Below are 16333 nucleotides of genomic sequence, written 5' to 3' on the forward strand. Positions count from 1 at the left end.
CCTGCTATGCCCACCTTCTCTAAACTCTGCTAGTCTGATTGATCTCTCCTGCTGTATGGCCCTTGGGTGCCAGTCACCTTTAGCCACATCACCCTTACAGCCAAGAAAAAATGGAATAAATCCTTCAGATTGAAATCTCATGTACAAATGAAGAGTTTGGCTTCTTGCCTACTTACAGGATTAATGGTACTAGGTTATCAAAGCAAATAGGTAATTAGACAACAGAGAGGATCATCATTTCAAAAGCTCACCAGCCCTTCACCATCTTGGGTCCACTTTATTATAATATAGATTTTCAGGAGGTGATTCTGTTATTATCAAATTCTCAGAATGTATTAGGTTCTACAATGAGCCTTTTCTTTAAAAAATAAGTATTTCCTATAGAGTCACCTGTTAATTCCAAAGGACTTTCTTGCTTTTCAGACTTGGAAGTGTCAAGTCACCTGGAACTATATTCCTGGGAGAAGGAAGGTCCTGCCTGTGGTTGGGGTTCATTTGGGAATGTGAGGTTGATAGTCTGAGAGGCCTAACCTTGGCTCATTTCTATAGGACTGATGGTTCCACAGTGATCCTTAATGATATGTTCTGTAGTATTTTGTAGGAGAGATGGCTGTGTGCCCATATGCATGCAGGAATTAAATTGTTGGGAGAGCTTGGCAAAACCACCACCACTTTGAAGTGTCGATTTGTTTTTTGGCCAGTGTGTTCATTTTTAAAAAGAGATGCATTGGCCTTACAACCAAATTTCTTCTTGTGGAATAAGAACTGCTAATAATCTTGCATCTTCAAGAATCTGATGACTGAGCTTTGTAGGAATGTATACTTGAGGTGGACCCGGTCCTGGCTGATTCCCTCCAATGGGAGTAAGCTATTTAATTGAAAGCCAAGGCAACAGTTTTTGTTCAATCTTCTACCATGATAAGAAAATATTACTTAAGGATACTGATAGTAGCTGACTGGTAGATCAAGAAATAGGCCTTGACAAAGGGAATAAGTGGAATACATGAGATGAGACTCCATCAATCCTTTTATGACCTGCCAGGGGAAAAATTAGCAAAACTGACTTTTAAATTTTAAATAGTCATCACAAAGTCTAAATTCCACAAAATCTACTTCTTTTAATTCTCTTAACATATGACAATCGAAATCTTAAAAACATTATGCTCCATAAAGAATGTTGTCAGCCTGCTTTGCTGAAGAATTTATCTTCTACAGCTCAGAGAAAGGAATGATATTGTCCCAGCAATCTTTGATCCCAATCACTTTGGGTCTGAAGAGGGACCCCACTCCCTACCCACAAGCTCCCCCCAACATTTTAATTGTGAGTCCTACATTTTCTACAGATGAAATTAAACCAAGCAGGGATACTCCTTTCTGTAAAAACAAACAAACAAGTTGCAATGTAAATAATTATATTAGTCATTTTCCATGTGACTAAAATATAAGATTTTGTTACTTGTTTTGGCACTTAGACAGTTCTTTGTCTGAAATGGTTCACTCTGACCCATTTCCTTGGTCAGTCAAGTTGAAATGGAAGGCCTCTGTTTGTATGTGGACTCCTGTGTATCTAACTTATGATTATGTGGGACCAATGGCCAGTATATTCTAATGAACACAAATCTCCCAACCCTTGTCTAGCATTAAACTGTTCACCTTGCCATGTTTATCTTGCAACAAGACCTAACTTGCACATGCCTGTTATTCTGCATGTTTGGACTCAAAGATTATTACCAATGATAAAAATTGTCCTGTGTCAGTGTTTATAAAATGGACTTAAAGCACACCCACGTTCATATACACCTCACCCTTATAGTTCTAAGTCAACCCTGGAAGGCAAAACCATGCATGTCCAGTTTCCTTGCAAGGTCTTAGTGGTGAGAAGTGAAAGTCAGCCTGATGGATCAAATGCAATCTCAGTGATGTTTAATAAGGCTTTGAAATTATTTAAATCATATCTGTGTTCCTTTGCATTCTCTTTTTTTTTTTCTGTTTTTTCCCTTTATTTTCAAAATGTCGGTGGAACAAGAGGGTGAGTGGGGGAGACCTTTGGATTTTTTGGACTCTTTGTAGGTGAATGCTGACTCAATACATTGTGATTTCTGTTTCTTATGAATTATTAAAAACCAGAGCGAATCTGCTTCCCTCAACATAAAACCAAATGCAAATCCAGACTTTGTTGGAGTTTGCCTGTTGACAATGGTTATTGTGCTGCTCGTTGTCTTGGGTTTCATGTCCGGACAGGAACTCTGAAGCATATCACATGATTTCATAATATGGTTTGATTATACCAGGGAATAAATAAGAAACAAGGAATGACCTACCTTCTCACTATGGGTAAAGAGTGTGTAATATGCATGTGACCAGAAGCCTGTGTTGTCATTTGAGACCCGTTTCTCCTAAAAATGACCTCCATTTCTGTCTGCAGATAGTAGTTGTATATATGCAATTTGGTAAGTTTCTTTTAAGGTATGTATAAAATCAATGAAGGGGGAAATCATTTTCTGTAAGGATTAGATGAGTAGAACAGGACTAAATATCCTTAGGTTAATTTATCAGAATTCTTTTTTTTATATTACATTTTTTAAATTATTATGTTCAGTTAGCCACCATATAGTACATCATTAGTTTTTGATGTAGTGTTCAACAATTCATTAGTTGCTTATAACATCCAGTGCTCCTCACCACCTGTCCCCTTTTTAATATCAGAATTCCTAATCAGTTTAATTATTACCCAAGAGAGAAGGTAAGCAGGTTTTTTGTCCATATGGCAGGCAATCTTAATATCTTAAACTCCCTGGTGAATTTAAAAAACAATTAGATTTTGTGGCTTGATAAGGAAGTCACTGAACCTGTGTTAATTTAGCTGGAAGTATCTGAAAATGTCAAGGAATGGCCTTTCTGTTTCTGTAAATAAAACACTTTATTTAACTGGTTCACTATTAGAAAATCACTATTAGAAGATAAACTTATATATTCTTTTGAGTTAACATAATTTATCCTTTTACTTATAAGAAAAATAGAAGCCAAATGCCTTTTGCATCTATGGCATAGTTTCTGTTCCATTTTTAAACCACAACTCTTAACTCTTTTTTTTTTTTTAAGATTTTATTTATTTATTTGACAGAGATCACAAGTAGGCAGAGAGGCAGGCAGAGAGAGAGAGGGGGAAGCAGGCTCCCCGCCGAGCAGAGAGCCTAATGTGGGGCTCGATCCCAGGACCCTGGGATCATGACCTGAGCCGAAGGCAGAGGCCTTAACCCACTGAGTCACCCAGACACGCCAACTCTTTACTCTTTTAGTAAAGTAAGTTTTAAAATGGCCACATATAGGTACCTGAAAATACCTCCAATCTTAAGAAGGGAAATTGCATTCCACTGGATTGCTCTTAGAGAGAAAGGATCAGAAGGAGATATTGGTGCATTCTAGATATCGTAAAACTTTACCAAATATTTGGGTAATTTGACTAACTTTGGACTGAGGAGAAAAAAAGCCATCTTGAGATCACCTTTCTTGCGGCTACTTATTTAAGGACCAATCTAGAAGGATGGTTCTGTTTTTTCAATAACTGCACTGGGTTTTACCCAAGGTAGAGGTTTTCGATATCATCAATTTATCTCAATGCAATTCATACTTGCACCGTGCCTTTCCCCCAAGGGTTTTGAAAGGTATTAAGGTGGGCATGTATTGCATGGAGCCACGGTGTTATATGTAAACAATGAATCTTGGAACACTACATCAAAAACTAATGACGTACTGTATGGTGTCTAACATAACGTGATAAAAAAATTCTAATAAAAAAAAGAAAGGAAGGAAGGAAGAAAGAAAGAAAAAGGCACACTTGGAACACATTTTCAAGCAGTGAAGTACACTGAAAATCCCACTGTCTCAGATCACTTCCTGTCAGGCACCACTGCATGGGGCATGTTCTCTCTCTCAGCTCCAGACTGAATTCCATCTGCTCAACCTTTTACAGAAGTGTGTTCTGTTTTAGTTACTGAAAACAAGCTGTGGGAATGGGCATTTCTCAAACAATTGAAATGTGATGACCAATACACAAACAAGAGTCAAATGCTCGTTTGGAATTTCCCACCCTTTCTAGGCCACATATATCTTGCTTTAAAGACATGCTTCTCCTGTTATAAAAGCCAACATGAAATAAGTCTGAAATGCAGTTTCAGAGGATCAAGTTTCACTCCATGGAGTGGGTGATTTCACTCCCTTGTCACTGAACTTCTGGTCCTGTGCTTCCCCGGATCTGGAATCTCTGTTTACCCAACAGTCTAGATTGTTTGGAACTCAAAAGCAGGTGCAGAATGTGATACATCTTAAAACATTCCACACTCTGACTAGGAAAGTGTCTCACTCATAGTTTGCCTGTTATCAATGTTTTCCCATTCACATTGGTGAAAATATTTGAACAATATCAATTTTTAGGACCCAAATAATATTTCACGTGGGCTAGGGAAACTAGTAATATTAAAATATTTCTTATAAAAGTATAAAAGGAGCACTTTGAAAAGCAATTCTTATTCTTTAGTGTTAATACATTACAGACTTGGATTTGGTGCAAATTTTCAAAATTTGATGCAAATTAAGCTCTAAGAAAACAGCCCTGAATTTCCATTTTAATTTCTGAGCTACATTTTTAAGTAGTACCTTCATTCACTCCAAAAATATTTATGGAACATCTGTCTATGTGTCCTAGGGAGGAGACAAATATGGTATAGTCCTTATCCTCAAGACCTCAGAGTAAATATATCTTTCAGTGTCAAAATCAGTGGCTAAAGCAAAATATTTCTATCTCATTTGTTTTCTTTCTTTTAAAATAACGATGTGTTCATTAGTGGTGTGACCCAAATGAGCCCATTTTTATTACTCCCTTAAAGCAATGAAACAAGAAATCTGCTTCTTTATTATCATTTTGTTGAAATGAATTAGCATGAGAGAATTTTGGGTATTTTCCACGACATTATAGGAGATCAAACCATTTTTACATTTATTTAAAAAAGTAGCATGGAGAAAAAAACAACAGTAGATCTGCATCAAGTCAGTGGGAAATATGTGTATCTGCACTCTTTTTCCTTTAATTAAAAGGTAGACTGCTATTTTCGGTATGTGTTAAACAAATGTCAGTCTCCAAATAAAGGGAGAAATGTGATGACATCCTGAGACCTTATCAATGACTTACAGTATCGGTGTCCTGAAAAGAATAGATAAAATTTTTTGAGGCTAAAAGCCAAACAAAACAAAACAAAAACAAAAACAATCAAACCAGGATGTTTCTTTTCTGCATTATATGAGGTTTATTTTGATACAGTTTCCTCTGGAGCAAGTATGTCCAGAGGCTGGGCTCGAGGCTTCTATTTCTGGCACCAAAACCTCTAAATCAGCAAATACCATCACAATGGATGCTGGAGTCTCTCTGTGGTGATACTCTCATAGGAAGCCAAATCTCTGAAATTGGTGCAGTCTGTGGGTAATGACTGGAGCCTACAATGATTTAACACAGAATTTAGTTATTTTTTATTAAAAGTTCCAACTCAGAACATCCCTGAATATCTGAACCAGAAATTGGACATTGAGCTCTGAACATTCACTCGTTGATTCACATCACAAATATGGACTGAGCACTTACAATCTCCTAAGGACTGTTCTTGGCACACATGGTTGTGATGAATTCAGGCAAACCTTTCTGCCTTCATGTAGTTTATATTCTAATGGGGGAATAAGGTAGTGGAAAGCGTTAAGAAAACAAAGCAGGTTAAAGAGGAAAAGGCATGATAAGGGATGTTATTTAGATGAGGTGGTCAGGGAGGGCCTCTCAAAAAAGATGGTATTTGAGCATAAACCCAAAAAAAATTAGAAAGTGAGCGCAAAAGCAAGTGCAAGTGCCCTCAGGTAAGAGCCTAGAGAGAGAGAGAGCGAGAGCGAGAGAGCCTGTGTGTATGTGTGTGTATCTGTGTGTATGGATATGGCATGACCAAAAGTCTTGTGGGTGAAACAGAATGGACAAGAGAAAGTATGACAGTAAGTGAAATTGAGGAGCTAGGCAGGGGTCAGAGCATGGCAACATCTTGGGATTTTATTCCAAATATAGGAAAATGGATAGATTTGAGCAGGGAAATGATATAATCTAAATTTTCCTTTTAAAAGGATCTCTGTGGCTGCTGAATAGGGAGAGGAGGTTGAGAAGAAAGATAAGAATGGGGCCCCAGAGGCTCTTATAAGATATAACAGTAGCACAGGAAGATACGATGGGGCTTGGACTGGAGAGTGGAGGAGCTGAGATGGGGGTGGTTTCAGGACATAACTAAGGATATGTTGTGAAAGAAGTTCACAATTTTATTAATTTTATTAATTTTTTTGCTGATAAATTAATATGTGATATGAAAGAATCAGGATAACTCCAGAATTTTTAAGAATCTAAACCATCAAGTAAGTAATGGTGTGGTTGACTGAAGTGGTAAACAACAGGTTAGAAGCATATTTGGGAAGAAAATCATACTTTTTTGTGAAATGTTAGTTGGAGATATTAGATAGCCTAGTGAAGTAGCAGAGATGTCTACAGGGCTGGAGTAAGGGAAGAAGTTGAGCTGAAACATAAATCTGAACATTACCAGCTTGTGTTATTTATAACCATGAGACTGTATGGATCACCAAGAGACTAGGGGTAGATAAAGATGAGAATATGGAGATACCTCTTGGTCCAACATACAGAAATTAATAAATAGTTGAGTATTCTGAGGAATGTCCAGTGAGGCAAAAATTAGGAAATTGTGCTATCCCAGAAGCCAAGTAAAGAAGTTTAAAAAATGAGGGACTGGGCACCTAGGACAATACTACTGAGTGGCTGAAGAAGATGGGGCTAAATATTCACATTTGGACTTGATTTTTAAAAAATTTTTTTTTAAGATTTTGTTTATTTGACAGACAGAAATCACAAGTAGAGTAGAGAGGCAGGCAGAGAGAGAGAAGGGGAAGCAAGCTCCCTGCCGAGCAGAGAGGCTGATGTGGGGCTCGATCCCAGGACCCTGGGATCATGACCTGAACTGAAGGCAGAGGCTTTAACCCAATGAGCCACCCAGGCGCCCCTGGACTTGATTTTTATGAAGGTCATTGCTGACATATTAGAGCATGTTCTCTGCAGTATTGAGCAAGAAAGCATGACTTAGTGAGTTCAGGAGAATATGGCATGTGAGGAATTAGACATAGGTAAGGAAAATTCAAGAAAGTGAAAATTCTAGAAAGTGAAGCAGAAGAATTATGTGGAAATAAGACATGAATATGACATGAGAGAATTTTAAGAAAGCTATTATAGCATGGGTATATGTTGATAGGACTATTATATAAAGAGCAAAATTCACAATGTAAGAGAGAAAGAATATTTATTTGAAGGAGTAATGTGCTTGAAAAGGCCAGAGGGATGTGTATGGGAGGAGCACTTGGCTTGGTTGGAGCAGGTGGCACAGTCATTGTAGCAGGTGGTATGATGGTGTGTATAGGTTGCATGTAGACAGTTGGGTAGATATGATGATGGAACACAAAGACATACTCTTTTGGTATTGTTTTCTTAGTTATCAGTAAGTTGGGTTATATAAGTGATGTTACTACCTGAGAATGGGAAGGGGAAGAGCTTACGGAGGCTTGAGAAGTGTGACACTGACCTTAAAAAATAGGAAGTTAAGATACTAGACAATGATGAGAACCATGTGAACTATATTTATATAGATAGAAGATGGAACAACTCAACATGGTGCTCTTTTGCTATCCATCCATATTTAGTTTCTCAGGTTCAGGTTAGGAATAAGAAGGAATTGGATTTAGCCAGAGTTGGGCTGGGTGTTTTTCCTTACCATATGAGTACGGTGGTGGAAGAAAATATGAAGGGATTTGAGAACAAGGAAAAGAATAATTATAATGAGGAACCATAGAAGCTGAGCTGGTCAAGGAGGGAAGCAATGACATGAGGGGATGATAGCCATTATCAAAGTCAGGTGTCAAATGTGTTTTTTAATGCACCATTTGGGGCTTATTTGAATAAGGAGTTAAATTGTCAACTCTTTGGGGGTTTCTAAAAATTGTTAGAGTGATGGTGGTAAGGGAATGACCTAAGAAGTTCACTGGCTGAGGGCCAATATAACTCCTTATTCAAATGATTCAGTACTTTCTACTTGAGAAAGGTAACCTTCCCTAAATGGGCTGGTCTCACCTGGGCTTAGCCCTCCAGGGACCAGAAATGTGGCAACTACACATGGTCCATAAATGAGTATACTCAGTCCTGGCCCCAAGCCCCAAATGGTGCATTAAAAAACACACTTTACATCTGCTAGACTTTCTACTCAAAGGTCTACAGTAGGTTTGGTAGGTTTCCACTGCTCTGGGAGCTGTTCATTTTCCACATTGCTTTGCAGCAAGGAGCCCTTAAGCGGGGCGTCAACTCATTCCCCATCTGTGCAATTAAAAAGACTGTAAAGAGAATAACAAAATAGGCCTTTGGGAGCCACAAGGCCACACTCTTTTTCTGTGGTTTATGAGTTCCAACAAGGCAGAAGGTGTCTGGCTCTGGATGCTTTATTTGAATAAAAGAATGGAAGCCGCCTGGGTGTTAAGTGTTTTCAGATATCCTGGTGGTGTGTGAGTGCGTCTTTTTGGCCAAGACCACCCCAGGTCTTTTTTTTTTTTTTTTTAAGATTTTATTTATTTATTTGACAGAGAGAGATCACAAGTAGACGGAGAGGCAGGCAGAGAGAGAGAGAGAGGGAAGCAGGCTCCCCGCTGAGCAGAGAGCCCGATGCGGGACTCGATCCCAGGACCCCGAGATCATGACCTGAGCCGAAGGCAGCGACTCAACCCACTAAGCCACCCAGGCACCCCCACCCCAGGTCTTAAAAGATCACCCCAGACCACCCCAAAGATCACCCTAAGCCCTGAAAGTGCTTAGGCACATGCTTTTCCATGGACTAGGGAAGCCCCTGCCCCAAACTGCTAAGCTCTCTGAAAACATCCTACTTATTCTTTAGGACTCACATCATGGTCATGGCTCTGCATTGCTTTTTCCAGCCTCATTTTTGTTATCTCGAACTCCTTTCACAGAACACTATCTTATGGGGTAGTTATTTAGAAATGAGGTATCCCAGACAGCAAGCCTAGGGCTGGTGTGGCGGCCTTCAAGCAATATTCACTAATGGTGACGCAGATGTGAGTCTAGGCACATTCATTCGTCATATTCTTAGACTTCCATTGTTTCTTACCTGATACCTTTAAAACCAAACATATTCTTCAGTGTCCACACAGACTTGATGCAGGACAGTTACAGGTGGTCCTTGGGACATTATTCTCAGATTGTGGAGGCAACTGTATGATCTCTGGTAGAAAGTATGCCTTGGGTTACCTCTTCCTTGCCATCAAATCTCTGGCAGATTATCCAAGCAAAGGTAAATTTAGTCTCCCTGGGACAAAATTATATCCTCTGCTGGTGAGCCAAATTCTTGAGGCCAGACTCTATCTTCTAGAAGCTGGAACACTCTTTCAGTAGAAAGAATTTGAGGGATAACAGCTACCATTTATTGAACACTTACAATATATCAATATATACTGTGTGAGTCAATTTAGTCATTTCTCAAAAAAAAATCCTACTTTTCAGAAAAACAAATTGAGGTTTACCAACATCATGTAACTTTTCTTAAATTCTTATAGCTACAAAGTCATAGAACTAAGATTTGAAATCCAGGCAGTTCTCTGATTTCAAAAGCTTTATGCCTATCATTTTCTGTGATGTTACTCTAAGCAAGAAATCATTCTGCAATGAGAGGAATATTGAGGTTTATGGCCAAGGTCACAGTCTTTAAATTCTCCTGGATTTCCAAGGAGAGATAATTATATCAATTATCAATTATATCAATGATTTCAATGATCCTACCTGGAAATGACCTATTTTTGTTTTTTTCAATTTAGGGCTTAGCTTGTGAATAAATAAATAGGAATGAGATTATTGAAGTTTCTCTTCAAATTTTTAGTCATTTCATAATAAAATGACATATAGAAACAATATTTAAAAAGTACAGATGTCAGTGGGCCTAGTGTCATGCACAATTCTGTTTTAAGTGTTCTCTGAAGGATACCCAGCTATATGGTTCAGCTAGTGAAACCAACATTATAGACTCAACACTTAGAAGCCAATCCTTTCTCCTGAGCTCATAATTTAAGAATCATTCTAGTCGCTTATTAGTTTTAAACAGGTCTATACAGGATGTAGCAAATGAACTCTTGATACTACCTACTTATTTCCATTTTATTTTTCTGTCAATTTGTAGTTGATATTTTCTGGGCATTTAGCCGAATTAATGGAAGAACTAGTAGAAACTCAGGCGGACAAGCTACTCATGGTACACAGCGACTGAAGGTCATCACCGCTGAGATTGATAATTAAAATTAGCAGCATCCCTCATAAATCAAAGACCGGATTTGCAGCTAACTCTCCATGCTGGCACTCTATGGAATAAAGGGTGGAGATGGAAGGATTTAAGATCAGTCAGATACAATTCTACTCTCTTAGGTAAGGAAGCTCCTTTATTAATAGAGCTATCAACAGGGCTAACTGGCAGTCACTGGGATAGTCACATTACATACCACTTTTAAGTATCACAATGTCACTATTTGGTAGGAGTTATTACCTCCACTTTACTGATGAAAAAACTGAGGCTCAGAAAGGTTAAGTGACTTGTAATTCATTGCTGTGCATCTTGCCTAAGGCATGTTGATGAGATGCATATGTAGGTCTTCTTGGCTCTCTGTTTCCTGCTATTTCCATTCTACCATGGTGTTTCCTAAAATGTCTCTTATTGGTGAAGAAAATAATCAGGTATGGAAAAGACTAAAAGAGATATATGCAAATTAGGAGCACAAGGTAACTAATTCTGAGTTGAGATCCTAGAAGCTTTATAGGGGAACTAACATTTGATCTGGCTCTTTAAAAAAAAAAAAATGGTAGGGCTGTGCCAGATAGAAGGAAGGTAGTGAAGATGGACATGACAATAGAAGGTGGAAAGTTCCAGAGGCACGAAGGGGCATGGTAGGGGTGGAGGAAGTGGTAAGAGCTACAAAAAAAAAAAAAAAAAAAAAAATGCAGGTCACAGCCTTCTACACCATGGGAAGGGAACATCCTGTGGGTAAGTGAGAGTCTACATGATAGTAGGTAGCAAGGCCATGTATGGTAGGACAGGCAGCCTAGAAGGGGCATCCTGCAAAAGGAGAGAGGCTTTCATCAAAGACGAGGAGGAACTAACCAAAGAGAGTAGACTCATTAGGCAAGGCTGAGTGGACTGGATGGTACTTGGTGAGTGAATTCAAGAGTGGAGAAGAGTGGAGAGAAAAATGAGGAAGAATGCTTAGGGCATCCTCTCTGTCCAGCAGGTGCTGTGCTCAGCTAGCACACCATCTCCCTCACCGAAACCACGTAACAAGTCCGTGAGAGGAGTATTGTTGTTATTCCCAGTCTACAGTGCAAAAAGTGAGGCTTAGAAGTCTCAGTCAGAGCAATTTGTGGAAAATCTGAAGGGAGGCTGGGTAACTGCATGCCCTCTGATTTTTCCTATTGCGTCCTTCAGCTCCCTGGAGGAGTCCATGGTTTTCATTCGCTAGGACAGGGCCTGGGCAGAGATGGAAATGTATATAAGAGAGCCCCACTGAGATCAACAGGGTACATTTTGAGTTTAACTTTTCTATGTGATATCCAGGTGGAAGTATCTGGTTAAAGAATCTGAAAGTGGGAGAACAGGAAACTAAAGGTGAAGAGGCAGCAGTATTATAGAAAGTGGTTAAAACCCAGGGACCACAGAAGTTTGCTTGGTGGAAGGATATACACGAAAGTGAATGGTGACGAGGCTGGATGCTCTAAAGACTATGTTCCATTTGAAAATAAATAAGCACACACAGACATAGAACCTTCTAACAACACAGTCCTATAAACTCAAGCAGTCTTTATTTCCAGTTATGCCTTTTGTGACTTTTCGTTCTAGGGTGAGAAACAGTTCCTTGCCTGGCTTCTCAAAGTCATTGCCTTACTGGAGCGTGAAGAGTTGTTCTTTCCAAACTCTACCTCCAGAGAGCCTTGGGCTCCTACATACAGTCACCATTACTCATGTGCATAAACTTGTCAAAATTGGACCTCAAAACATTCACATCTTAAAATTGTTGTGAACAAGTATGTTTTCAACTGGGAAGAACAATATTGTAAAAATTAGAAGCAAAATGGTTGGCTTCTTCCTAACTTGTCTCCTCCTCCTGGGCTATCCACTCCATCCCCTGCCTTTCCCAGTAGTCCTGCAGACAGAATCCCAGGTGACAACAGGACAGTAGGCCTGAGTGACAGAAACATGTCACTGTACGGCTCGCATGCTAGCCGTTCAACTGAGAGGGTCACGGTCACACCATCTCACTGCCTGCACTGCAGTGTGTTTGCTGGGGGTTGGAGGCAAGGTCTGAGCAGATAGGAGGGGTTTCTGTGGCATAGAATTGCGAGCATTGTTTCCCCACCTTCAAATGGTGGGAAGAACTGTTCTCGAAACCATGTAGCAGTTACCGAGACTCAGTCCTGAAGGTCAGAGTAGTTCATGGCATGACTCATTAAATGCTTTTACCATCTGCTCCCTCTAAAGTGCATTCCGCACAGGAGACATTCATCTGTGGGACTGACCAGGCAGACAATAAGCCTCGAGATGGGGCCTTTTATATTTTTCCCACAAAATCCAAAATTCTCTGTGTCAAGACACCTCCCTAAGAAAACTGAGCAGTGTCAAGGGAGGAATTTAAAGAGCAAATCAAAGGTTCCTGGTGAGTCTACTGTATTTTATAAAACTATTTACATTTCTCTTTTGGTCATGGTGGGGTCTATTGGCACAAACAGCACAGCCACGAAATATTCTTTTGACTTTAATAACTCATCTGATATATATTTATATATATTTATATATCTGCTCATCTTCATTTCCTCAGCAAAAGGGGAAATAAAAATATTGATCTATAAAATAAGCTGATGATAACACAATGCCAAAAATAGCTTATGTTAAGTGCAAGGGGTGAAGCTTGAAAGCAAGCTAAATTGCAACAACATATTGATTTAACATTTTAAATACAAGACTTGCAATAAAATAATTCTTGAGATATGCTTCCCATTTTTAGTTTACTTTTTTTTTTTAAAAACTACTCTCTATACACATATCCAGTTGTAACACTTGACAGTAGCATTATGGGGCATGATATAACTTTGGTACACATTGCAGATATGGATGGGTAATGTCTGTAAATGATATTCCTTCACCAGTTAGAGCACTGTACAGCAGGGGACCGGCCACCCGATCCCACAGAATGTTCCCACCAGCACCCCGGAGCCCCCGCCACGTCCATCGGAGACAGTGGGAGGAAGCAGGCTCACTGGATCCATATTGTGTTTCCTCTCTCGGTTCTCCTGGGTTCCACTGTCAGCTCCCCAAACGTGGAGAAAAACTGCTCCATTTCTTTCTGAAGCATGTCATTTCTTTTCTCAGCATCTTCTTTTGCTCGCTCGGCGTTTCGCATTTTGATTTCTATCATTGTGAACTTTTTCCTTTCTTGATCCAGTTCATCGTGGAGGCTCATCATCTCTGTTTCCAAAGTCAAGTTTCGCTGCTCTAAGCTAGAGAAGGTGAGGGAAGGAACAAAGGATAAAGTGATGTCATTCACTTGAAATGGGATGGGGATGCAAATATTTTCTGAACTCTATCTCTACAAGGCTTAGGAAATCGTAATGGACCCTTTCAAATCAGTGAAGTAAGGTCTAATGATTTAAAAGATGTATTTTTATTTATTCGTTCATTCGTTGATTCTATCTGCTGGGATGATTTACTATCATTTTAACAAGAAGACCCCAAGACCTCGCTTGGAAGCACTTAGCTGTCCTTTGATTGTGAATAAATGAATGTGAGCACAGAGAAGCCGGAGACTGATTATGAGGGAGCACAGAATGGCAGATGCAGGAGGAAACCCAAACCACAGGGCTTCCTGCAGTCATTTCAGGTGAAGCTGGCTTTACTAAAAGAAAAGAGAAAATCTGATAAAGTTGGAAGAGAAAAGAGGACATCATATTTGCTTTTGGGCAAAGAAAAAATAACGGTAGTGAGAATGTCATGGCTGGATAGCTCAAGTCTTTTCTGCCAGGAAGTTACTAATCAAAATAAAGGTGGCATAGCAGTATTAGTATCAGAAGAAATAGATTTTCAGCAAAAAGCATTATTAAAGATGACCATGACTTAATGAATAAAGGACCAATTCATCAGGGAGAATGAATAATACTGAACTTTTATTCACTAAGTAGTCTAGCCTCACATTATTCAATATAAAATATAATAAAATTATAAGGAGAAATTGATAAATCTATAGTAATATGAGATTTTTCCTTTCTTGGAAATTATAGATCTTATAGAAATTAGAAGAAATGTAAAAGGTTGGAACAACTTGACCAACAGACTTGATCTATTAGTCATATATGGAATCCTAAACCAGTAAAAACAGAATAGTTTTTACCAGGCCAAATAATTGATAATATAAACAAATTTCTCCTACCACAATACAGTAAGGTTAGGAACTAATTTTGGGGGTAAAAGAACATCAAACTCATACGTTTAAAAGCTAAACAACACATATCAGTGATAACTAAACAAAATAAAGTATTATCTATCTATCTATCTATTATCATCTATATCATATATCTATGAATTTGTCTAACTTCAGTATTTATGGGATGGAGTTTAAAAGAAATTGAAAGAGAAATGTGTGACTGCAAATAGAAATGATCACAAATTAACTAGAACGGTTAACTCTTCCATTTCTGTGCCTTGGGCCCATGGCAGCTCGTCTGCCCCACTCTGCTATGGGCCTCACCCTCCGGCTGTCAGGGGGGTTAGAATGCTACAGGAAGAGGGCTCACTGAGATGACATTTTACTGGGAAGTTACGTTATTTTCTCAAAGTCTCTGAAGTGCATCATAGATCACAGAACACAAACAGGCCATCAATGTTCTCACAAATGAATGTGTACATCCGCAACCATTCAGAATAGCTTTTTTTCTCTATTAATACAAGTTTAAAGTGCTGTCTCTTGCTTCCCAGTGCTAAGTGCTAAGTTATCGTCACATACTGGCAGAAATTCAGAGTTCTGGTAGCCAGTGATTCCAAAAATGACACTCAGAAATGAGAGTCACCTTATTAGCTGACAGCATTTTTCTTCTTCCGTAAACCTCCTGTCACTTGGCATTATATAGAAAAATTCAAACCAAGTTTCTGTTCAGCAAGGTTTACAAAAACTACTTTCTAAGAAAGTCATTTTTCAACTTAATGTGTAAGTGGTACTTCAGTTTATATTTACTTTACCAAAGTTCTTGAAAATCTGTAACTTTTGGCCTGATAACTGACTAATAGATGGGAGACATATTAAAATGCACGGAAGCCAACTTTATGTATAAAGCAGCAGCGTGTGGCATCTGGCGACATGGAGCTTCTGAAGCAGGACACAGACTGAGGCCCACTCTTAGGAGGACCCCGGAACACCCATGAAGGAGGAGGGCCACCAAGTCGCATAGCCTGAAACGGGGGTGGAGACCACAGAGGGGTGGCTTCATGCTGAACTAAGCCTTGAGCCTTCTACTTGAGTGAAATGCCCTCTTCACCTACACTAAGCTGAGGGGAGAACATGAAGACCATCAGTTTTAGAATATCTGTAACCGTGGTGAAAGTCGGGGAGGACATTCTGGTTTCCGGCCCAAGGTGCTGTTTGTGAGCCCTGGGCTCCATTCTCCATTCCCACCTCTCAAGTCCACAGAACACGTGACAGTCAGGGGCACTGTGAACAAAGGACCCTCGGCAAACACCCCTTATCCTGCTGTGGCTGCTTTCCTGGAAAAGTTGCTAGGCACACTCCTACCTTGGTCATCTTGTGAGAAGATGCAAACTGATATAAATTAGGAGTTAGCATAATCGCTTCATTAGAAATCATAGCTTTTGCTCCTCATTTAGCCTAGAATTTACCTTGTGCATATGAACACACTTTACGTCGATGCTCTTCTCAAAAACATCCAATGGATCCTAATCTCAGAACAAAAAGTAGACTGAAAATGATCCCCAAGGTCCTACGCCACTGGGCCCTGTTCCCCCTCTGAGCCCCCAGCCCAGCCTATCTCCTGGCATTTCCACTTGCTCTTCTCTCAGGGATCCGCATGGCTTCCTTTTGGACTACCTGGAAGGCCCTGCACGTGACCTTACACCTCACCAAAGCTTCTTACCCCTCTGCCGTGTTAGTCTTC

At 39.5% G+C, this 16333-nt stretch overlaps 1 protein-coding gene across 8 annotated transcripts in view; it reads right to left on the minus strand.

Moving 5' to 3' along the window:
- Window positions 1-11961: 11961 nt before the first annotated feature.
- Window positions 11962-16333, minus strand: part of LOC111153929 (Rho GTPase activating protein 24) — a 501171-nt gene continuing 496799 nt past the window's right edge. For all 8 annotated transcript variants that reach the window (XM_022513262.1, XM_022513253.1, XM_022513280.1 and 5 more), the window contains one exon: window positions 11962-13672. In XM_022513262.1, coding sequence (XP_022368970.1) covers window positions 13429-13672 — 244 coding nt within the window. In that variant the 3' untranslated portion in view covers window positions 11962-13428. The remainder of the gene's footprint in view (window positions 13673-16333) is intronic.

The sequence above is a fragment of the Enhydra lutris genome, unplaced genomic scaffold, assembly GCF_002288905.1.
Source record: "Enhydra lutris kenyoni isolate GAN:26980312 unplaced genomic scaffold, ASM228890v2 scaffoldscaffold3, whole genome shotgun sequence".
NCBI lineage: Eukaryota > Metazoa > Chordata > Mammalia > Carnivora > Mustelidae > Enhydra > Enhydra lutris.